Source organism: Anoplolepis gracilipes, chromosome 1 (assembly GCF_047496725.1).
Source record: "Anoplolepis gracilipes chromosome 1, ASM4749672v1, whole genome shotgun sequence".
In the NCBI taxonomy this organism is placed as follows: Eukaryota; Metazoa; Arthropoda; class Insecta; order Hymenoptera; family Formicidae; genus Anoplolepis; species Anoplolepis gracilipes.
In genome coordinates, this window is record NC_132970.1 from 22605212 (window position 1) to 22630938 (window position 25727).

At 36.5% G+C, this 25727-nt stretch overlaps 1 protein-coding gene across 3 annotated transcripts in view; it reads left to right on the forward strand.

Annotated features, from left to right (window-relative positions):
* The window catches only part of Croc (forkhead box protein crocodile), a 34663-nt gene extending 10527 nt beyond the window's left edge, over positions 1-24136 (forward strand). The window contains exons 5-6 of one of the 3 annotated variants that reach the window (XR_012047828.1): positions 5322-5483; positions 21627-21711. Coding sequence is in view for 1 of the 3 variants with exons in the window: in XM_072903953.1 (XP_072760054.1) it covers positions 18744-20110; positions 21627-21756 (1497 nt within the window). In the remaining 2 variants the exon portion in view is untranslated. Of the gene's footprint in view, positions 1-5321; positions 8569-17512; positions 20111-21626 lie in introns of those variants that run through there. The other 2 variants (XM_072903953.1, XR_012047826.1) reach the window with 2 other exon arrangements.
* The last annotated feature ends 1591 nt before the right edge of the window (positions 24137-25727 follow it).

Genomic DNA, 25727 nt, shown 5'->3' on the forward strand with positions numbered 1-25727 from the left:
AAAAATTAAAAAATCTATTATTATTCGTGTATGTAAATCGTGTGTATAATATATACGTTTAAAACGGAGTAGAAATTAAAAGCTTCGTATATTTGAAAGTTAAATAATTTCTTAAATTTTTATCATTATTCACAGATAGCGAAGGCTAGAAGTTAATCTTTGATAAAGCAAACATTTGTTCTCTTTCTTTCTCTTCATATATTTTATCATGATATATATATATATATATATATATATATATATGTATATATATAATGATAATTTGAAACTTGTAAAACGTCTGCGATAAATTCCTATAACGAGTGAAAAAAAATGAGATTAAATTATTCCACATTAATGGGGCAGGAGGTTTTAATTCCGATCAGCTCGGTAACACGCGGAACAAAAACGAAAGCGGTTATCGGAAGAGCTATCCGGAACGTGGTTTATGTAAGTGAATACTCGCAAAAGAAAAATACGGTCGTCGTGCAATTTAAAGAAAAATAAGAACGCACAGCTTCCAATTAAGTGTACGTGTCACGATGCGTTGTTGCTTCTATGTTCGAACGACCGTGGTTCCGAGAGAAATCTGGATGGCGAGCGGGAGAAAGAATGAAAAAAAAAATGAGGACGGAGAAAAAGAAGGAGAAAAGAAAAGCGCGAGGTGGTTTTGAACTTTTCACAGCTCCAAATGACAAAACGTCGTCGACGTCAGCATCAACGGGCGCGCGAGAGATCCAGCGATTGTTCGATCGGTTGGCAGTGTTATTTTTATAATTCGCCGCAACCCCCGTATATCCCCTCGCCTCGTCGAGTGTTGTTTTTATTAGCCGCGTTTAGGGAACGGATAAAGGAGAAGGAGCGAGGCAGAGAAAGGGAGAGAGAGAGAGAGAAAGAAAGGGAGAAAGAGAGACGGTGAAAGAGTATGCGAGAGGAAAAGGGAGAAATAGAGTCGGGAGGGGTAGAACGCTGGGAACGGGGTGTTGTTTCATCCCTCCCGATTCCCGTCTATTCTCTCACTGCTCTCCTATATTCCAGCGTCTAACTAAGCCATAGCTAGGATAGGTAGAACTTAGAGAAAGAGAGAGAAAGAGAAAGAGAAGAGTAGGGAACAGAAGGGCGATGAAGGCAACGGAAAGGGTGGGCGGCCGTGAAGAGGGTGGGTGGAAGAGAGAGAAAGACAGTCGGGGAAAGAAATAAGAGGAACACGAGAGCAACGCGCGACAGGGGTTGACAATACCATAGTCACCCAATGTTATTCCAGCACGAATTCCCTTCTCTCTGTCTCCTTCCTTTCCACCCTCTCTTTCTCTCTCTCTCTCTCTCTCTCTCTCTCTCTCTCTCTCTCTCCTCACCTATATAGATATCCGAGAGCGTTTTTCCCCCTCCGTGCATTTCGCCCTCCCGGCCGCAAAAGAAAACATTCCCCGTCTTTCGTCGCAATTATTGCTTTTTGGATTTTCCATAGACGCGCGACGAGGGAAAACGGTCCGAATAGAGAAGAGAGTTATCATTTTGATTGTCATTGATGTGCGCCTGAAAGTCCAGTCGACAGCTCGTGCCGGGAATGTCAAGCGTTGCCTATACAAAAATGTTCGGAAATATGTATGTCAAAAATCTGTCTTTCAAAAATTTCGATTGCGATCAATACATTGCACCTGCTTTTAGACTTTATATATAATAAATGTGTTTAATAAAAATCACTTTAATGTTAATATTCGATAAAATAAATCAGATAGTAATTGTGTTGCAGAGCACTATTTAAAAAAAAAAAAAAAAAAAACAAAATTTTTTTTTAAATTATTTAAGATTGAAATAAGATATAATCAATCTTTATCGATCTAACAAATTGCGCAATATATATTAGTAATTAATGACAACGTTAATTGATGACAGAAAAGAACAGCATTCGTGAGTTTCGTATTTTTTCACGACTACAACGAAGGTATAAGATACCGTATGTCGCACGAGAGATACGCGAGGTGTTCGTATATCGAGGCTAAGAGCAATAACTGACCACTTTGGATCCCATGCGGCTTCTATATGGCACGAGGAGAATCCGAAGGTACCGACGGGAAAGCCTCGAATAATATTTTGATATCTCCCAGGGAGAGAGGCCGAACTTTTCTCCCCGTTCTTGATACACCGCATATCAGCAGCAGGAAATTATTTTTCGCACTACCACTATCCTTTCGTTTACTTCCTACCTTCCCCGCCTTTCCCCTCTCGTCTGGCTTTTTCCTTTGATTAATCCTTTAGGGGATCAATAGAATTTTATTTCCTTGTAATCTAATGTTGTCTAAGAAAAACAAGATTTATCATAACAATCATAATAAGCGAGATTTATTATAGAAAAATATATGTATAAAGAAAATAAAGTATGATAATAGAGACATATACATATATACAAAAATGTTAAATTATCGATAGATATACATGTATACGAAGAGCAAGAGGATTAATCAATCTAATGATCTTTAATTAACTTTTTTAGTTTATCAAAATTTTCTAAATAAATTGTACATTATTAACAAAAAATGTGGATAGTTGTGAAAATATTAAAAGTACATATTCTCATTCTCCCTTGCGTCAAGTGACACTTTGAGGTGACACCTGCAGGATATTGAGAAAGGTTTGACTAAGCAGGATGCATTTTTTTTATGACATCAAACATGGCGCTACAAAACCTTTAATAGGTTAATAATGGTCCTGACCTGACTCATGAGACAAAAGTTGACACCCTCAGTGCAAAGTGTAGATATAGGCAGGTAGCCAACCAGGCGAGCGGGCAGGTAGCAATGGACAACGCGCAATCGCCTAAATATTATCTCACTCGAACCGGCGAGATCGGTACTTCTCTTCGAGGCGTATCCTACTGCTGGGTCCCAGGAAGGAACGAGTTCGTCAAATATGTATGCGGATAAACACGCGGATGGTTGACAGAGATAATATTCTCGAGGTACGCGAGGTACACCTGCCAACCCCAAAAAGACGACCGCCCCGTTGCGTCACGTGAAAAAAAAAAGAACGCGACATGCACACCGATCGTATCGCAAAGAAATCGGCGAGAACGCTGGGAATCACATGCAAAGTATTTTTTTTTTCTTTTTTTTTAATACATTTTATGAAAAAAATGTATATATATATATATATATATTTATGTATATGTATTTTAAATTTTACAGACATGTAATAAAAAAGTACATCAAATTTAAAGTCAGTATATCGTAATATGGATAATTTTTGGTCGATTAGATTTTTTTAATACCGAGCTTAATGTGTAACAAAGTAATGCGTTCTGCTTTCAACGCAGATCACCCAATTCGAAACGCGATAATCCACCGCACGTCTCTTATTGACATGAATCTTTGTTGACGATACTGCACGCACATCCAAGGAGATTTCCTTTTACGCGTGGCCCACAACGTGAAACAGGTGCATAGATCGGTGAAGGATCCTTTGTGTCGAAACGATCGAAAGACGATCGGGAAATCCTTCTCGCCGTAAATTCGAACATAATACGGCGATAGAGCGAGAATTGTGTGTCCCATTCGTGATCGGACAAGAGCTGCGTTCCTGTCGAAAATTTTATATTATGACTGGATCGCCGATTCCGCGAGCTAATTCGATCTCGGATCCGAGAACTATTTGGAAACATTTTTACGGTTAGAAACGTAAGAAGATACGCATGACGCGTATTTCCACAAACTTCGATCACGGTGGTCTATCATCATTCTTCATCCTTAATACGGAGATAATCTCCTCGGTTATATCCGAAAGAAATGTATCTCTAAATATCTTTTTTATTTAGTCAGTTACAAATGCATTTTTTTACAACTTGTTTATAACAGCAATCTTTAATGAATAAATGCAATTATTTTTATTGTTATAATTATTGCTATTTAAAAAAGTATAACGAAACAAAACACCCATGCGATATATTTTTTGATGCAATTTTTTATTTCTAAATATATTTTTCATATACATATACTTCTAAATATATTTCTTATATACATATATTATATTTCTATACTATATTATAAAGTAAATAATATAAGAAATATAAAAAATATAATTTAGATAATATCTAAATATATTTCTTACATATTTTGTATATTCTAATATATTACTGAATATATTTTTTGATATTAATAAATATATAAATTAATTTTACTTTTTACTTAATAAATTGCTGGAACATTATCTATCTGATTCTCTGTTTTTTTCTTTCTATATAGAGATTTTATATATTTCCCCGTATATTCAACGTGTCGTTATAAGATAATTTACTTTAACGATAAAAATAAAATGCTGTGAGATCGCAAAAACACCGCGTAATCCCTCGAACTGCCGGCCAAAATCCCCCGACTGTAAAATAGCTCGTCAATTACCGAAAATTTGTGGCTAAATTAACCGCGTGCGCGTGATTGCAGCGTGCATGCCGAACTCGTAAAGAAGTCATCGCTGCGTGCGTCGGACGCATGGAAAAGAATTCGGCGCCTAATTCGAGATGTTTATCCAAGCGCTGTTTCGGCCCTCCTTAATTCATATCCCCTGTTTTTGCAGCTTACCCAGCGCCAAATTTATTAAAATCGTTACGGCGTCTCTCTCGATGTGCCTTGTTATTACATTGTCGACGAGAACGACGGCTTTCGTTCTCTCTATTTCATCGCGTTTCATACGCGGCTTTTCATTCGTACAAGTGAAACATTTGAATATTTTTCATTTCGGTAATATTACTTGTACATCGCAAGAATTTTTTGCTGACAAATAACGATGATGTAATTAATAACGTCACACTCAACAAAATATTTTGCTAATGTAAATAGATTTCTAGATGTCGCAATTCAAATTTATTGCAACTTTTTTGTATCTGTTCGAATATTGTTTGTCACATATAGAATTTACAGCAGCAATATTCTAGCAATACCTCTAAAAAATTTAGATCCCATTGTCAAATATAATTGTCCTTAACAAGACACCACAGAAAAATTTTCTTTCTCAATTATACTAATAGTAGCAGATATAAATTCTGTCTCTGTCATTTAAATTGATTAAGTACAAAACATATGCGCAGCATCATAGTATTTGATCATTTATTTATTTTTCAGTTAATTTTTTACAGCTAGAAAATTTTTGTTCAAGTTGCAAGATCATTTTTTTGAGTGCAAGGAAATTAATTTTCTCGTTAAAATAGAATTAGAAAAGTAATCGAGAATAAAAGCGACCTAGCAATGACATAAATTTTTAAGCCTGAGATCTTTTTCTATGAAAATATTTTACATTATTTTTTTCCTACACTTCCCCATGTTAAAAAATGTAATTTTTGTTTTTCTTGTCAGATTAATCGTCAAACGTCAGATGGAGCATTAAGAAATTTCAATGTCACATCGTACATTCAACAGTCGAAGTTTTTTCGCTCCATTATTCGATCTGGAGGTCTGGCTGATGTTTCGAATGTTTCCGATTTCTTTTTCATCGCACGGACGACCACCACGATGTATGTAAGTACGTAACGAACGAACGTGAATGAGATTTACTGGTCGACGACCGACGGGACTTGTCTTCCGTTGGCGATGCGACGGATGCAAGCTGCAACTCGTCATCAGCGTGAAACCCTTGGAGGATGGGTTTCTTCCAGCTTTCCGTTTGCATTAGGAACGGTATGCCGTTGGCGATAGAATAGTTTTTGATCATCGAATATAATTTGAGAGGCCGACTAATGATAACGATAAACAATTAAAAATTTTTATATTTTAGATACTTATATCGTATATATCGTAAGCACGAAATTATTACATTGACACATGACGTTTTATCCTCATTTGAAATCCATAAATAATTATACAATAAATATCGATATAGGATATTTTCTACTTGATTATATTGTGTTTAAAGGTCGTAATATAATCTCATAGATTAATCGTATCTTCGAAAAAGGGCGATAAATAGGAGAAATAATATCGCTACATGCAACAAAAGAATGAACGGGATCCAGCCTGTGAAATTGTCCGCTGTTCGAGGAATCGGGAGTGCATCCGATGTGCAAATCGGTTTAACGTGAGCATCCGTCCACGCCGCTCTCCGCGTTACCCTCTTTCTCTCCTCTTCCCGTAAAACAACAACAGGCATCGTTTCCGCATGTCACATTTTCAGCTCGACGCCATTATCCGCAGTCTACCTCCGTAGGTTGAAGGCTTCATTCTGCATCGAATTATTGTCGAATATCACCATCGAATAGAGATATTTCATTAATCTCTTCTTTTGTCGAAATTATTTTCGCATCGATAATGCATTTTATAATTTGCAATAAACGACAATTTAAAATTTTAGACCTGTCTTCAATTTTTTACACATATTATGTATTCTTCAGTATACACATTTTATCTTTATAAAGTATAAATAAAATTTTCTTGAAAAAAATAGAAACCGAGATACGTGACAGTTAGCGCGTGACATGCGATAATTAACATAATTATTATCGTGATTTTGATTTTAACGTTTGTGGAAGAAAAGGATGCGTACGAAATATAGCCCAGAAATGTTTCAACCGCATTCTGACGTCGATCAGAATACGTACCTGAGCGATCACACGAGGTAGCTGCTACTCGGAAACGCATGTAACCGCGTGTGCACGCGAGTTTGCCGCGCGCTCCGTACAAAAGATTTAGAGAAGTTGCGGCTGAACAAACACCGCCGGCACAAGAGCACGTTCCTCCCTCCGGCTTTTCCTGGTCCTGACGACCGCCGCCGTCGCGTCGCACCCCGTAAACGCGCCCCGTAAATGCCCGCGTCCCTCCGCGACGCGACGTGACGTCTCGGCACGTCTCCGACGGCGCGGCGTCGTTCACATTCATCCGTGAGTTATCGAGTTATTGCGCGAGTTTTATCGGGGTCTCTGCGGATTTATCGGTTAATGGAACGATTATGTTTTGATTCCCGCAAAACAGCAAAATCTCGGGATTTTTAGACTTAAATTATGAGAGGACTCGGAATCCGTTCACGGATTTGTTCCCGAAATAATTGAACCACTCATCATGTGTTCTTTTCGATTCTTTTACAAGACAATGACGTCTTAAATTTCGAAATATTTTTCTCTTTTAATGTAGCTACGCGCTAAAAAAAAAAATCAAACAGAATTGATATTCTCGCGAAACTGAATTATTCTCCGAAATAATGCACATGAATTAAGCAAAATTTCAATTGCAAAATGCGCGTAAAAAAATCTTTAGCAACAAAATCACATGAAAAAACGTGCCAATGGGCAAAAAATGAAGAATAAAAATAGAGATATGTATTGATGATAAATATAGTAACATTACGCGCCATCGAATCGGATGGACGATTCAACATGTCGTTCGGCAAAATATATATATTGTGTACTATCATTTCCTACCTAATTTGCGATACAAACAATTTTTTTACGCGCGTTTAGCTGCAACTAACAATAATACGCGCGAATGGTCATTTTGCAGGCTCAAGCTGCTCTCGACATTTTAACACATGGCGCGAATGGCAACGTATGGATTGTTTTGTTAACTTTTACTTGTTTACGCGCCACTACGTTTTTCGCACCATCGTCCAGGACGCGGATGAATTCATTGTACGAGATGTATTTTACACTATTTATTTACTATTTAAATTCTGACTGCTTAAAAAAATATATCACCGCAGATTTTTAATATTAATCATTCGCGCGGTCGTTTCTAAAATAATATACATAGGAGAATGTTTATGAGAATGAATATTTTCATGTAAAACTCCATCAAAACTTGATGGATAAATCTCTTGCACCGATTTCATAGCTCGGCCCATAGCGTTGGATAAAAAAGCGAGCGGCAAATATTTTAAACCCTCCTCTCCTCTTTCTCCTTTAAAATCTCAATCCTGGCTAAATGATATTTTATGATATGCTCACAATAATGCTAATAATGCGTTTCGCCCAACCGATCACACTTTGCGTTATCGTATCGGTCAGAGATCTTTCGTCGTGCGTGGCACGCTAATCGCGCGGATGCGGATGCACGCGACCGAGTCACCTCGTCAGCTCATCACCTCGTCACACCGCCGTTTAGCTTCCGTTTCATTTGGTCGGAACACAGATCGGCTGTCTAAAAGACACGAAGCAACAGCCAAGACAAACCTTAAATGCTTGCTAACCAAACAGTCGGAATTAGCCGCGTTACGCCGCCCACGAGAGAGAGAGAGAGAGAGAGAGAGAGAGAGAGAAAAAGAGAGAGAAAGAGAGAGAACTGGTGCTTCTCTCCACCGTTTACTACTCTCTATGACTATTATCTTCGCTGCTTCACCGCCGACCCTGCCTACCACTTTTCGACCCCGCGCTGTCAACCATAACGGAAGTCCGGAGCGCGTTACATGTAGCCCATCTGTGATAGTACTTGTGCATAAACGCGCATTTGGAGTGAGTACCATTCCAAGCCCTTTCTGATGAATTATATTTTCGCAAGCTGCACTCTCACGCCACGTGTAAATTTATTCTAACGTTAGAAATATATTATTTCGTCCGTAGAAAGGTTTAAATACATTTTCATACATAAAGGATGCAACAATTAGAAATCTTGTGATTGATTAAGGGAATGAATGATTTTTATTATTAGTTTACTCAAAAAAAAAAAAAAAAAAAAAAAAGAAAAAAATAAATAATCTTGCAAGTTGAACAAAAATTTTCTAGCTGTAAAGAATTAACTGAAACAGATAAATTATTAGCAAATACTGTGATACTGCATATATTTTGCACTTAATCAATTTAAACGACAGAGACAATTTATATCTGTACTATTAGTGTAATTTAGATAGAAAATTTTTCTCTGATGTCTATCTTGTTATGGACAATTATATTTGTGATTAATATTTGGCAATGGAATCAAAATTTTCTAGAATATTGCTGCTATAAATTTTGTATGTGACAAACAATATTCCAACAGATACAAAAAGTAGCGATAAATTTTAATTGAGATATCTAGAAATCTATTTACACTAGCAAAATATTTTTGTGAGCGTTTTTTTTTTTTACAAAGTCAAGCGGATTAATTCAAATTCGTAAAAGTTTGACACACATTTGATGGTAATCGAATGTTGTAGCAAAACGCACTATAGAGGAAATGAGATTTAAGCCGCGCCGGTAGATTTATTTCTTTAAGCCAGACAATGAGGAAGGAAATGCGGCTGATACGTTTTCAAGAAAAATAAACGACTTGTGGTCGCTCGTCGAGTGAAGAGGGGGTTGGATTGTGCGCCTCCGTTTGTTTTCGTCCTGAACGAGTCGGTCGCGTTGTAACGTTACTAAGCTCGAATCAAAATATTAGTGACATTTCGTCTAACGTAGATAGAGCACGCGACGTAACTTTAAGTAAGACAGCCCAATACTATTATTATTACCATTTTCAATGTATAATACCTCATTAACAGTCGCAGTAATATGTCGTGAAAGATAGGAAAACGCGATAATTGTGCTAATTTTACAGGTAACATTTTATTATTATTGTTAACCAAATACTCTCGTATCATCTTCAAGTTAGACAATGATAATTATAATAATAATAATATAGGAATTATAATTATAATATTAATGTTATTAATATAATATATAATAGATATTTGCATATCTAAATATAAATTCTTGATTTATAAATTGAATAAATTTTTACAAATCTAATTAATCCTAAAATTTACATATACATGAATATATTAATTCCCGGTACTTTATAAACCGACTTAAAAATTTTATAATTTCCTGATTTTTCGAACAAGTCATTTGTCACGTGTGTGAGATAAGGGCTGCTAAATCCATTATTAATCGCAAGACCAACCTGAAATAGAAAACCGAGTAGATTAGCGAAAAAGTAAGAAAACGATCAATATACACTATGTGTGTTTAAGCAATTAGGTGTGCAAATATCGCAAATGTACGATACTTGTCGCAAAACGTAATATCAGCTAGATCAATATCGTCGGCACGATGACAACTGTATGGAATCGATATCCTCGCTCAGAAAATAATAGACCTCGGTCTCCTCATCGCGCACCATAATGTGTCTATTTAATCCCGCACGTGTGCATACGGTCGTTCTTTGGATGCGCGCCGCGGATTGATTTACCGTATTATACGTATGCGAGAGAGGCAAAACTGCGCAACCCTATCTGTCGGAGCCAACCGCAGGATATCACTGCGCGGTGGCACATCCAGATAATCCCGCCCGGGCCGGGCCCATTGATATGCTGATGGCGGGACTTGTCGCGTGAAATTGCCACCCGGTATGCATTGTTCGCTCGAATTCCGCCTCTCTCCGGTTCCGCTCTCTTCACGGCTCGCTTCCCTCGTCGTCGTCATCGGCCGACTCAATCCTATCGACAGTCGCGCAGGTTTCCTCGCTTTTTAACGGTGAAATTCCCGATTTTTCCAGCCGCGAAAACCGCGATAGAGAAATCCATTGACGATAGAATTCTTCCCAATCCGCAATCACGAATACGATGTATCGTGGAAAAATTTATGATTATCAATTTAATTATTCATTACAAGCTTATTATAAATAAAAATGTTGCAAACACGAAAACAGACCAAGTTTTGAAGAAGGTTCTTTTTTTATTTCGTCGTAGGGTAAACTAGAGTATGACAGCCATACGGAAAAGATGGTTACAGGCTGTAATTTTTTCAATAATCGCTACATAGTGCGCTTTTTTAGTCATTATCAAAGATAATCGATATTTACAGTAGTTTATGCGCATACATTATTCGAAATGACGATATCGTGAATCTTATATCATATTTTTACTTTTGATTACCTGCAAAGTTTTTCATTTGTCCACTAAAAACTGTGTGTAACGTCGAATAAATGACAGTTAAGCTATCGTAATCGACGTTAAACATATTATAAAGATATGTAATTGTTACATGACTTATAATTTTTATTTTCGTTTTCACTATTTTTTTATAAATATTATGGTCATCTTTTCCTTAAAAGAGTTGGGTAAGATGGCCAATGCTTACGTTGTACTATTTTGATAATAAAAAATTTCTATTAAATTTTTTCCTTTAAATTTCGATAATATTACGTAATTTAAGCTTCAGGGAAGATAATATGCCAAACGCTATTAAAAAATAACAAAAATAAAAGTATGTTTTTTACATTTTAAAAAACTATGGCCACCTTAGCCGAGTTTACCCTATACCATTGCGAGATGGGAAACAAAATCGCGAGCAATATTTCCGGCGGAAAATCAATTGCGTCGATCGCGGATTAACTTTTCTTTTAGAAACGGATTTGAGAAACAGCAGACCCCACAACGCCGCTGTTTGTTATCTTTATGCGCGATCGCATCGCGGGGCGTGCGGAAATTCGCGAAGCGTAAACCAACGAATTGCATCGCGGGACACGGTGCAGAAATTCAGCGATGAGGCGCGAATAAACAAGCGAGAGCCTCGCGGGAGGCCGCGGAATCGCAAAACCCGCGAAAGAATTCTGAAAGACGCGGCTAGTAAACTGCGGCCGTTTCGTTTACAAAATTCCGCTTCGCAATATTCTTTAACCCTTGAGCACCGCACTATTTTGGCCACCCTATTTCACACATACACACACACACACACACACACACACACACACACACACACACACACACACACACACACACTAGGGTTAGCGTATAACCTAGAGTTTCTTTTTGCTCTGCTATCATCCGAATTTCTAGTGGGATATATTTAAGTTTCTTCCCCTCAAGAGCTCCGAGCCCATAACTCTTTGCGTTTAGAAATGATGCACATTTAATCGTGTGTGCATCAACCTTATATAAAGTTTATAAAGCGTATTGGATCTATTTTTTTACATTAAATTTTTTTACATTTTTACATTATTTTAATAAAATCGCTTATACGCCTACGTTAATAAAGAACAATGGATAATGGAATTGAAGACCACACAGAGGAAACGTATCCCTTAAAAAAATTGTAACCATTGGATCTAATTAGCGTCAAGTCCCCTTTGGACACGCTGATCCGTCAAGTGGATTTCCGTCGCGAATCGGTTCTTTCTGGAAATTAAAGCGGAAATGGTTGCGCTTTTCAGAGCGACGCGTCTTCTTTCGTCCCTTGTTCCACGACGGCGCCATTTTCTACCGTCGGATATCGCCAGAGAGTGAACACGAGTATTGGTTTACATTCGGGTTCGTGTAGGTTCGAAGGTCTCGGGAATTAAATTTCATCGCACTATGTAAACATCGCCATCGTTGACCGAGACGAGAAACATACGGAATCCGAACGTACGAGTGTTCTTCTCGAGTTAATCGGATCGCGCGAGATGTGCTTCTTCAGAGGGAATCGCGTGAACAAGGGTAAGTGTGTCCGAAAAGAGACGATGTAATCTATTATATAGCAAATTTATTCAGAATCTATTCAGAAATTTTACAAAAGACCGTGATTCCTTACGAAAGATATTCCCAACGCGTAGATTAGAATAATTTTTTAATTATTAAGAATATTGAAGGATTATTTTATGGGAAAAATGAAAAGTTTCTACATTGCATATTCGTCAATATAAATGTAACAATAAAAAAAGGACTGCTCTTATTAAAATTAAAATCTTTGATGTCTTTGTACAAATTCACCTTTCCATAGAGATATATGCAGAAAAAGTTACAGATAAAAATAAAACGCAAATAAGAACTGTGGAAAATTTAAAAAAAAAAAATAACTTTCAAGCAACGGTGCGGTTGCGGCAAACAAAATATGCAAGACAATAAAATAATACAATCCGTTCAATTCGCAGACGCGAATTATTTGCGCAAAATACCGATAACGTTACTCAATGCTATTTATAGCGTCGCGTATGCGTCATAATGTACTTTCTTTCGCGGAAATTGTAACCAATGACTGATATGACGACGACGTCATACCGAAATAAGAAGTTTATTGTTTTTGGATGAGAAAGAAGAGATAGTTTAGAGGGTTACGGATGTTCATATCGCTCAGAATCCGATCATATGGGATAGGTCAAGAGGCATAGTTTATTTTGAAAAGTTTCGAAATTTTCCAAACACATCTGCGGTGCACTTTAAGAAAAATATTTGCAACGGCGGTACGAGTCAAAATATAAAACGTCATTCTTTAAAAATCTCAGGGTACTTTAAGTTGAATGAAACAAATGGTATTTACGACATGTTTAAAGAAAGTACCTGTACAATAAGTCTTTTTCGTAAATTCGTATGTTTTTTTAATTGATATTTTTACTATTTCGTTTCATCGATGTTTATTATTTTATGATTAGTTTAGATATGTTTCATTTTATATTATCTTAAGAAATTTTTTTAGAGAGAAAGAGAGTGAGATGATCAAATAATCATATATTACTATCTATTTAAATATCAGCAAATGTAAGTTTAAAAAATTATATTATAAAAATTTAAAAATTACTGTGATAATAGTAAAATATCAAGAAATGATAAATATCTTACGCACACATCTAGTAGTTTAAAAGATTAAGATTATTCTTTTATGAACGTTTGAATTTTAAAATTGAATAAATTTTACTATATCTTACACAATTACTTTTTTTTTTCTAGAAAAAGTTTAGGACTAAAGTCGTGGAAAACTAGCACGTAACATGAGAGATTATATATTTAATAAATTTAATGATACTTCGAACGTCAATCTAGCTTTGATGGTGTGATGGTGCGACGGCTGGAAGCCGATAATTATTTCAATAATTAATTTTAGTTCCGCCCGTTTAATCGATTTCGTCCCCGGGGCGATAACAAATATGCAAATCGCCCGTGTACGCCCTACGTCGAATCGGCGCTGATCCCGATTATGAACAAACTTCGCTTCATGAAGCGATCTTATTAAGTTTAACTTTGACTAGATAAATCCGGTCTTTGCGAAAATGGCAGACACATCTTGGTCCTCGAATGATTACTTACACATGATAGTCACGAGGATTGAGTAAAGTGATGGATTGAATATTCACAGATGTGTGAATCTATAAATCTGCGAATTTACGCTCAAATTGATAAATTTGTCAATCAGTAAACGATCTTGATATGTTTATTCAATACTTCATTTCTTTACATACACAACACTATTCCTATAATATTTTTGATCAAATATTATTCTTTTTATATTTCCTAAGAGATAACAAGAGAGATTTATTATATTATATGTATATAATTTTATAAATTGAAAAAAAATTTGTAATTTATTTTGAAAAAATCAAGGTTAAAGGTGTAAAAAAAATTAATGATTTTCTTAATTTCCAAGTAATTATATATCTAGATAACTTGATGTGATAGAAAGTTTACCACGGTTCAAATTAAATATTAAACATTTCACTTTACGAAGATGTACAGAGTTCCTGAAAAAATTATAATTTAGAAAAAATGGCGTTAAACTGATAAAAAGTGCTACTTTTGCTATATTAACTTACTAAAGCTTATATGTAATGCAGCTGAGAGAGATAGCACAAAAATGTATTACTAGATCTCTGGTAGTATCGTAAAATAAGATTTTTTTACAAATAATAGTTGAAAATAATTATTTATAAATAATTTTTTTTAAATTAATTGATTATCACTGTGTGTATGTGTGTATCTATATATTAAACAAAAAAAAAAATATATACATATATAATATAAATATAATTTTTACTATCTCAGGTGAGTTACATATAGACTTTGATAAATTAATATAATTGATGAAAAGAGCATTTTTTATCAATTTAATTTAACGCAATTTTTTTGAAAATTACAATTTTTTCAAGAATTCTACGTATTATATTCGTAAGGGGGAATATTTAACCTTTAATTTAAATTATGATAAATCCTTATATTACATCAAGTTAGCTAGATCAGTTACTCAAAGCTACATTATTGCGAAAATCATGGCTTTTTTACACTTTTAATCTTAATTTTCTTAAAATCCTGATGAGAAAGGATACTTTGGCAGATTTGGATTCAGCACAAATTTACTAAAAAAAACATGAGCACAAAAAAATGCTTTTTTTTGTCGAACAATGTTATTTTACATTTAACATAAAAAATTAATTATGATAAAATGAGCGGAATCGATTTGAAATATTTGAACTTTTATGGATATTAACGGATTACTCTCTTTATTTTCATCAAAGTTTTCTCATTAGCACAAAATATCGAGAAGAAGAAGAAATTTCGAATAAAATATTACGCGAGAAAAATATAAAATATATAGTTACATATATAGTTATATTTTGAATATATTGTATATTCTATTATAAAACAATGAATTTTTTTATCGGAGGGCAGATTATAGATTGCATTGTAGAAGCCATCGTTTCGGTGATGCGGAGAGCGAGGGATCTCGATAGAACACAAGCAAAAGACAATTAAACTTTCGCCAGAACTTCCATAGAGCGTTTTGCATCTTGGTTTTGCGGTAGTTAGCCCGAGGCGAGAGAAAGAGCTCACGGATCTGGATAGCAGGACTGTCTACAGCGTTCGCTTGTCGTTCCATTTAAATGAAAATTAACCGGCTGGTCGACTGGTAGGGGCAATGATCAATTTGACAGTGCGCAGCTCGAGAAAATACACTAGGGTTCGCATCGAAAAGACGTCGCGTAATCTACCTTTTCGCAAATTGTAATGACAGAATAATTTATTAAACTGTAATATAAAATATATAAGTATCTATTTCTGTTTCTATCTATTTCTATTTATTTCTGTATTTGTATAATAAAACTGACTATTTATATTATACATATAATTCATGTCGCATTTATTTTATTGTGAATTTCTATTCTAATTCGTGCGCTCGTATTATGTTTTTCTAATGATGTATTATTAAAATTATACACATCAGTTTTAAACGAAGATGGAAAATCTAACACTAAGTTGTTCAATCTGCTTCTTGTAACGTCACGTGAATTTATCCTTAGCTCTTAGAGAACTTGATTTCAATAACACGCGGCGTATACGCGTTAGATCAAATTAAATGGTGAAAAATGGTGCGTCGGGATGATCGAAGATATTTTGAGAACCTGGATAGCACGATTCAACGGTTTCGGAGGCGGCAACTCGGTAGCGAGGAATAGGAGGGGTGGCGACGTGTCCTGTCGAGTGTTTTCGCAAGGCGGGAGTCGAACCCTTGGAAAAACAGACGCTAAATTGAAAGTGTCGTGCTATAAGAACGTGGGGCAACCTCTTTTCCGTCTATCCATGTGACGTTACCGTTTGACATTTCTCGTGAGTTTCTTAGTTGCATAAATTTGCAAATCATATGTGACGTCGAGGAACATTATTCTAGATAAATGAATATGCATGTAAGTGATTGATATCCACGAAAAAGAGAAACTACAAGTGTAAATTAGTTATTTGAATTGGGTTAGAAAGAACGTACACAATTGACATGAAATATTCTGTAAAAGAAAGAAAAATGTGTATTATTAATTTAATTAAATTTTAATATATTAACGTTACAAATAGATATAATTTTTTAGACTCCACAATTAAATCATTTTTTTCCATATGTTTATCATATATGCTGTTCAAACAAGAAAAGAAACTTTCTCAATAAAATTTTAAAAAGAAAAAGAGATTGATTATATCGCAATCTTAATCGCGTAATTTTTATTTAATTTCAATGTGTTCAACAATGTATTCAAACTTGGCTTATGCGTAGAAATAAATAAATTAATTAATTAAAATATTCAAAGAGTTAATTAGAGATAAACTGTTAAATTGATATTTCACATTTAGATAAATTACCGTTTGATTTCGAGTTTTATTTTAACAAGAATATATAAAAAAATATGGATTATTAAATCTGAGATTTAAAAAATTTATTTTCTTAATATTCAAGAAACACACTCCCGTAAAATTATAAACAGGAAAAAATGCGATGGCTTATAAAAACGACAGAAATATTTCACAATCGATTAATTTCACGAGTAACGCCAATACATTCTTCGAATTCAGCCTGATTTCATCTTATGATTAACGTCTAAAAATGCTTAAGAATACGAAGATGCATTATGAGACATAAAGATTTTTGAAATGCAATGACATTTTATGTCGGATATATTAAGATATCTGAATATACGGATATATGATTATTTCGAATATTCACGAATTTGGGAACCGAGTAACCAGGGGGTTTACAGATAGCACTAATTTCTAGAACGTGCGCCGTAAAATTTGAATCACATGGCCGTCTGAGATGATGATTCGTTCTCTTGTCACTGTCACCCTAAACATTCTCGACACTTGCTCGATCCCCGGCTGAGACACCGCGCGCATGCAACTATCACTCGCTTCCGTCGTTTCCGCTTCCTCCGGAACGAGGTCCACCGTGATCACCACCTTAATCCTCGAGCTCGTTATTCCGCTTGGTATCCGTGAAAAGTATCCGACGGCCGATCGGGCCGCGGAAAAATTCCGCGTCGCGGCGTGCACCTCGGTTAACTCACAGAAGCCCTCCTCGAGCCCTGCGCGAGTTGTCGAGGGCGTGACTGCGTGAGCGACTGGGACGCGATCATTGGCAAGGTCGTGACCGGGGCGGACGTACATCAAAGCGGTCCCGGCGACGCGCTCGGATTGGCGCCGCGGCGCGGGCGGGGCCGTGAGCGGCCAAGCGGCCAATAGCGCGGCGCGACGTGCGGAAACCTCGTGATTTTTTGAAAGCGGCCACGAACAGCGCGCAGCCGTCCTCGGGCAACACCGAGCACTCCGGACCGCGCGCGACGCCGAGCTCGCAGTGTGTTTTTACTCGGGGTTGAGTAAACTCGGGCCTGTTGTGTATCATAATACCGCGGCGTGCACACTGCACACGCGGGTACTAACGGGGTTAGCGTGCGTCTCGCGTTAGCGGCACCGAGTCGCGCCGATCAACTGAATGCATCTTCGCCTCTCCTACCTTCACCGCGGCACCCGGCACCTCGCGCCCATACACCCGTCCGTCTTTCGTATGTCTGGGAAGATCCCCGGGATACACGGTCAACAAAATACTACTGCGGAGCAGCAGGCGCGCGGGGCGCGTCGCCGATTCCGTGAACGTGAACGCGCTGTTTTTCGGGCTACCAGTCCACCGTGATTGCACATAGGGATTTATCGATCTGTCCTCGAATAACATCCTTCAATCGCGGCAGTGCAGTGCTCAAAGTGCTCAAAGTGACGGATACGTGGCGTGAATTTTTCCGTTCGCCAATCGAATGTGACATTCGATTCTTAAGAAAGAAGATGATTATTCATTCAAAATAACATTGAGCGAAAAGGAAAGGTTAATAAGATTCGAGAGACAAGTTATAATTAAAAACAATAGTTGATTCTATCGCTGAATAATAGTTTAGGATTGTTAAAAAAAATTTCAAACGAGAGAGAAGAAAGCAATATCTATATAACGAAATAAAATTTTAAAAACTATTTAAATAAAAATCATCTCTCGACTAAAGAGAAAAGCAATTTTTAATACAAGCATCATTCTCTAACATAAATAAATCCGTTACTGAAGAAACGATCCAACGTTCACAAGCATTAATAATAACCGTCCTGTTCGAAAGATATATCTTTCCACAATCAGTCGAAAAACATGTGTATCGTATAATTATCGCTCGACAGAAATAAAAAAAAAATAAACAAAAATAACGGGCACATATCACGTAGAGTCGAGAAGACAACTACAACTCTTTTCTTGCTCTAGTCAGGAGGAAAGAAACTTTTTCAAGGCGTTTTAATCCGTGATTCGCGATTGTCCGCTCACTGTAATCCGTTGATCGAGGAAGAAGACGAAAATGCATACGCTCTTTGGCGAGCAGAATGCATACTATCGGCATGCGACGGCGGTGCCGGTGGGCATGGGTACGCCGTCGTATCCGGGGGTGGCTGCCACCCCAGGTTACTATGAACAATATCGTTACGGTGGCTACGCGACGGCCGCCGGTTATCCGGTATCGGGTATCGGCCAGCAGCACATTCACCATGCCGGCAAAGACATGGTGAAGCCACCGTACTCGTACATCGCGTTGATCGCCATGGCCATACAAAACGCGCCCGACAAGAAGATCACGTTAAACGGCATTTATCAGTTTATCATGGAACGGTTTCCGTATTATCGCGAGAACAAGCAGGGCTGGCAAAACTCCATACGGCATAATCTGAGCCTGAACGAGTGCTTCATCAAGGTGCCGCGCGATGACAAGAAACCGGGCAAGGGAAGCTACTGGTCCCTCGATCCTGATAGCTATAACATGTTTGATAACGGTTCCTACTTGAGACGTCGCAGACGCTTCAAGAAGAAGGACGCGCTTAAGGAAAAAGAGGAAGCGCTGAAACGGCAGGGTCTAGTGTCGGAGAAACGGGTGCATCAGGAGGACACCAAGTCCGGCGGCAGCCAGGTCGCGTTGCCGCCGCCGGACACGCCGGCGAAGAAGCTCGGCGCTCTGGAGAGCAACAGCAGCAGCCTGTGCAAGCCTAAACGGGAGCCGGTAAACGATCACAACACCGGCAATCATTGCATGGCAGCGGCAGTGCAGGCGAGCAAATACGGCTTGCACAGCCCGATACAGGATACCAAGACAACGACGGCGGTTGCGGCACCTGGGCAGAGCGTCATCCAGTCGGCTTTAAGCCATCAGGTGCATCAGCCGCATCAAGTACACCAGGAGCCGATTCAGGACGTGTCCATGGCCGGCCTAGATCCGACCAGCTTCAGCGTGGACGCACTGATGACCACGCGGGAGAACACCGGTGGTCTGATGACGCGGGACAATCAACACCACTCGCACCATCCGCACAGTCTTCAGCATCCTCACTCCATCATGAGCAGCAGGGAGTCCATGGGCAGCGGTAGCAGAGATCTGTCATCCGCATGCACCACCACGACCACCACGACCGCCGCGGTAGCTGCGATGATGGCCACCACCGGCTATGGGCATACCAGCACGGTTTCCCGGGGCAACGCCTCGCCACCTGGTACTATGTATACGCCGTACTGCGCGCCGGCGGCCGCCGGATACGCCATCATGGACCATAGCGAATACAATTCGGCGAGGAACCATGCGACCAACGCTGTGGGACACTCGCAGTGGTACCAGGACGCCGCGAGTCCCGACGCAGCGATCTACCAGGACACCCAGTCCCCGAGCTGTCAGCTTTACAAGTAAGCCGAATGATAGCTTAAGCTCTTTGATCTTTGTGTTCTTTCCCTTCCAAATTATGGTCATTTAATAAAAATGGCAAAGTTTGTCTTATGAAGATTACCAAAGGAAATACCTTAGTTTCTAACATGATATCTACATATATTACTTAACATAATTATAAAGATTGTTATTTTATAACATATCAAATAATATAATCAGTTGTTAAATTCAATGTGTATTTCAATTCTAAACTTTATAAATATTGATGCAACATGGTTATAAATTGACATTATTGGTAAAATTTATCTTAAACTGACGAGGCGTTTTTAAACTAAAAGTACTAAATATTAAAAACTAAAATCCAATAAATTTTTCCTAGTCGATAAAAAAAGGAAGAAAAAAAATATTGTTTATGTAAATGTAAGTATGAAAATATATAAATTGTCACATCTTTTTCCATACATTTTCCACTCACATTGCACATTGTTAAATAAATTGTCATTGTGTCGATAAAAACAATGAGTGATAGAAATAATTTATGTACGGACTAAATAATATAGTTTTCGTTATAAAATTATTAGATTTTAATTGATGTTAGGAATATTTAAATTATAACTTAATATATTTATTATATATTTACTACATATCTTTATTAATTGATTATAACGTATTATATTATCTGTTTTTTGAAAAGAGTTAGAAATATATAAAATTCTTCTTTAAACAACATTTTAAGAGATTGACCAAAAGCTTGTAATATCATTGAAATGGTAATATGGTTTCTTCAGATATATAAGTGCAATTTTGAAGAATAACTTTCTCCTATAATTTCTCCATTGTAAATAAATCGTGGCGAAAGTTTAATACACACACACACACACACACACACACACACACACACACACACACACACACACACACACACACACACACACACACACACACACAGTGGTAGACTCTTGTATGAAAGTTTGACAAGTCACATCGCCAACTTAAAAGAAATTATGATATTTCGATATAATTTTAACACTTTATCTTCCACTAATTACTCACATAAAAATACACAGTTTCACACACACACATATATATATATATATATATATATATATATATATATATATATATATATGTGTGTGTACATATAATAAACTTTCAATCTTTTCCAATATTTAATAATTCTTGTATAAAAATAAAAATTGATATAATTTTTATAATACAGCATTTTTATAACATTGTATATGTCCAAGTTAAAAATTAATATGGAGATTATTTTTTGCTTGCGAAAATTTCGCGTTTTAACGGCAGATTGATTGCATCAGAATTATGAACTTATCACATGGATTTAGAATTTATAAATGAAAATATTTCTTACATCGAATCTTTTCAGAGTTGTGTGCCACGGTTGTTGATAAAAAAATTATAACTGATAATTACAGTATATTTGTTGAAAAATATAAATATTTTATAAATTGTAGATAATAAGTAAGACAATAATTGAAATTGCGAATCTTCAAAATGTAATTTCATCTGTTGCAGATCCAGTCCGCCGACGCCACTTTCGTCGGGTGCTGCGCCGTCTCCTCCGCTGTATCACCACAGATATTATCAAGACTGTAACGCTGTTAACACTAGCGGCAATCTACCGATAACGTTACATAAATACTGAGAATATCGGAATTCAAGGGCCCATCAACGGGACCTTGAAGAACACCATGGTGATCATTACGATCCGGGTTTGGTTTACGTGAAACAAGAATGGATCCCCTCGACGGATGAACTTGTCAAGGAGTGGAACTAGAAAAAGGTCCGACAGGAATCTGGTAAAAAAAAAAATGTAACGTAATTCTAGTTTCCTGCCTGTATCGAATCGTATCTTCGTATCGCGGAAAATTTCATTGTCGATAATATGTAGGCAATTAGCTAATGCAACGATTAGCGTAATGAAGCGTGAATGTCGTTGAGAATATTTAAGTGGCGAGCAGTGGTTAAGCTAAAATCTTCTATCAAGATTTCTTGGTAAACACGTCGGAGAATCCGCAATATGTTACTTTTCTCATTTTTCTACATCGTTGTAATATATTACAACAATCTTTAATTGATTCGAAATATATTAGTTAATAGCAGTTTTTTTTTATAATAAACCAATTATTAGAAAATTGAAATATTTTTTTTTTTTTTTTTTTTTTTTTGAGAATATGAGACTTAGAAAAAGATCTCTAGTAGACAATTACCTTGAAAATTTGATAATATTCCGATTCAAAGAATTCTGTAAAACCTGAATGATTAACATCCATAGCTCCCAGAATAATATATATACGTATAAAAGAATGCATATACATATATATATATATATATAAAAAGGACCATAATTTAAATCGCTGAATTTCCTCTTCCCTATTAACACACTGAGAGATGATTCATCGTTTTTAATCAACAGCCTCGTAAATTCGATAGTCGTACGAGTCGATTTTCCTTATTTCACTCAGTAGTCTCGATTTAATGAATGGGACACGAGTGAACGTCCGGGAAGAGGAAATAAACCGCGAATTTCGACTTAATCGTTCTCACCTGCGTAAACATCGCGAAATCCGTCACTGACCTACCTATCTGAATTTTTTTCGGCCGTCGCTGTTTTCGCGCGCATCTGTGCAAACCGCCGTAAATCGCGCGAAGCGCGTGGAAATATCGCTCGGCGCGTCTCTGTTTGCCAATTGTCTGCTTCCGATAGGTATAGCGACAAGGACGAATCAAAGTCATCGGCCCGGATCGTGCGGTGCGAATTTTTCTGTCGAGCAGGCGATTTTTCACGGAATTCGCATTACCTACGTCCCGAACACGCTATCCCGATATTTCGAAAATATGACTGCATGATTTGCTCACGTTTTTTTTTTTTTTTTTTTTTTCGTTCTTTCCGCCAGGATATCCTTGCAACGGGTTAAAAAAGTCATTGTTTGCTTTGCGCGACGCGTTTTGCATCGAGTATTTTCCGATCCCGAAAAGTCCGCTTTTTTAGCCGTGATTATTTCGCAACGAGTGGTTCCAGAATTTTCGCATTTAATAATGCGACGCCGTGTGTCAGATGCGTAAGCGAGTTTACAAGCAGCTCGAACAAACGGGTATATATCGTCAGATTATTTTATCACAAGTAGAAATGATATAACTTAATATTTTAATATCTCACAACGGGAAACAACGGGAAGCCCCGGAAGAATGCATGTCATCTCTCATCAAATAATGTTTAATAACGGTATGATTCTCTTGCAATCGTTTTTTATAGCAAACAAGAAGATTTATTTAAAAGTTGTTTTACGATGACACATTCGCGTGTGTTATATATATTTAAATATATGTAGATTAAAATTTATGGCGACGCGAAATATTTTAATCGATAAATCGGGAAACGATAATCTCGTCACGATTCGAAGCGTTCCGGTAGCATGCGGGGTGCAAGAAATAGCAAAGTTACATAATAATGTATATAGTATATATTGAAACAACTAATCGTGATCTTATGTTTTCGATGTGGATGATGAAAATTTATTCAGCTTTAGTCTTTGCCTCCGGAAAAGTGTGCAAAGTTGGAAGACGACGGTAGAGGCAATGAAAAGAATTGTAAAAAAAAAAGAATAGCTTTAGCGATTAGTGGAATATTATACTTTCTTCGTAACAGATTGCACCTCGTTCTTGTGCATTTAATCATGTGATGAACTTCCTTGGTGCCGGAGATTCGTGTGGTATTCGACGAAAAAGAGCTGAGATAATATATATACATATATATTTATTAATCGCGCGTTATACATTAAATACGAATCCTGTGAATAATAATTAGCGTTTAATGCTCGAATCGATCTATAATTAAATAGGCGGTCAGATTTCTGCGTGTACATTATTATGAGCATCAAATATACATACATATAGATAGAAATAGATTGTATATATAGAATGAAACATATATATGTATAGATAGATCTATACATACATATATATACATATATATTATAAAAAATATGTTATATATATATATATGTATATATATTATATATTATACACACACACACACACACATATATATATATATATATATTATAAATATATAATATATTATATATACACATATATATATATATAAATTAATATATATTATTATATATTGATATTAATATAATATAATATTGACATTAATATATATAATATATTATAAATGTATCTCATATTATAAATATAATATATATGTGTGTGTAAAACGCGCGCGCGCGCGTGTCTATTGATATTAACATTATTATTATACTATTATACATACCAGTACACGTAGGGATGAGTACGTCATGCGAATGCGAACACACTTACGAAATAAACGCAAAAATCTCGAATAATGTTTTGTCTCTCTTTCAAAACCCGTCATGAAAGCTGCTTGCATCATGCGCATCGTTTTGTTTACGAAGCATGCACTTGCAAAAGTATTATTAGTGAAAACGCTGTATGTTTATTGCTTGCTGTCGCATGACATCGTGTTTGGACGCGAAATATGTTTTTATATTTGTACTTATTGGTAAAACTATACTGGCGGAAATATTGATGACCGCGCTGTGAAAATAAGCTAAGTATGCGTAAAAATAACTCGACGTTCAATTATTACATAGGTGACCACCGTTGCACTTTGTTCAAGAGCATCGCACGTTTATCATTTTATATTTATATTTATATTTATTATTTGACACAATTTCAATTATTCACGTTTTGGATGTTAGAACAAAATGTTACAAGCAAGAGAAAAATTACTATCCATATATTAAAATTCAATTTGTCATAAGTAGCCTAAGATATAACAATATTAAAACAAGAACAAATTAGTGCAAGATGTAGAGCCCTACTTGTTCCAAGAAAATGTAAGTCATTCATCTAACGTTGAAGCTTTAAAATCAAAATTTTTCTCTTTGTAATATTTCTAAAATATTCTCTCCTGCAAATTTTTTTTTTAATATTTTTAAAAAATATTAAAAAATATTATTTACTTGATATTGCCATTACAAATACGTACCAAAATAAACCTACATAATTAATTTCTTACATTAATTCTACATTTTTCATGACAAATGAGTAGTAGACATTTCCGCGTAAAATCCAAGCAAAATTGTTGGCGATGAAATGACAGAGCTTGCTGCGAATTTCGTGGAATTCTCGATAGATTAATGTCGCGTCTCGTAACGTGCGAGAGCGGAAACGTTTATGCTACTCCAACATTCAACCAAACCAAATCGGCATTCCGTCTTTTCGTACTGCGGGATTTATGATGGTTGCACCGATCTAAAACGTAGCACATCCGCCTGCTTTTGACACCCGCATGTTCCCGATCTGCATCAGCCGACGATTAATTTTAGTAACGATCCAAGAATCGTTATTCCGTCAACAGCAAAGACGTATTGTGGCTGACGATATATCGAAAGGTATAGCGCACCGAAATATCCATGTCGCTAATTTTATATCGACGATTTAGATATCAAAAACACGGAGATGGTAATTAAAAAAAAATTATACACGATCCATAAGAAGTTAGGGTGACTCAGCGATGGATAAAGTTTTTAGAATTTTAAAAAGAACCGTGTAGTTGTGGAAACAAACATTGTTTTAAAAAAAGCA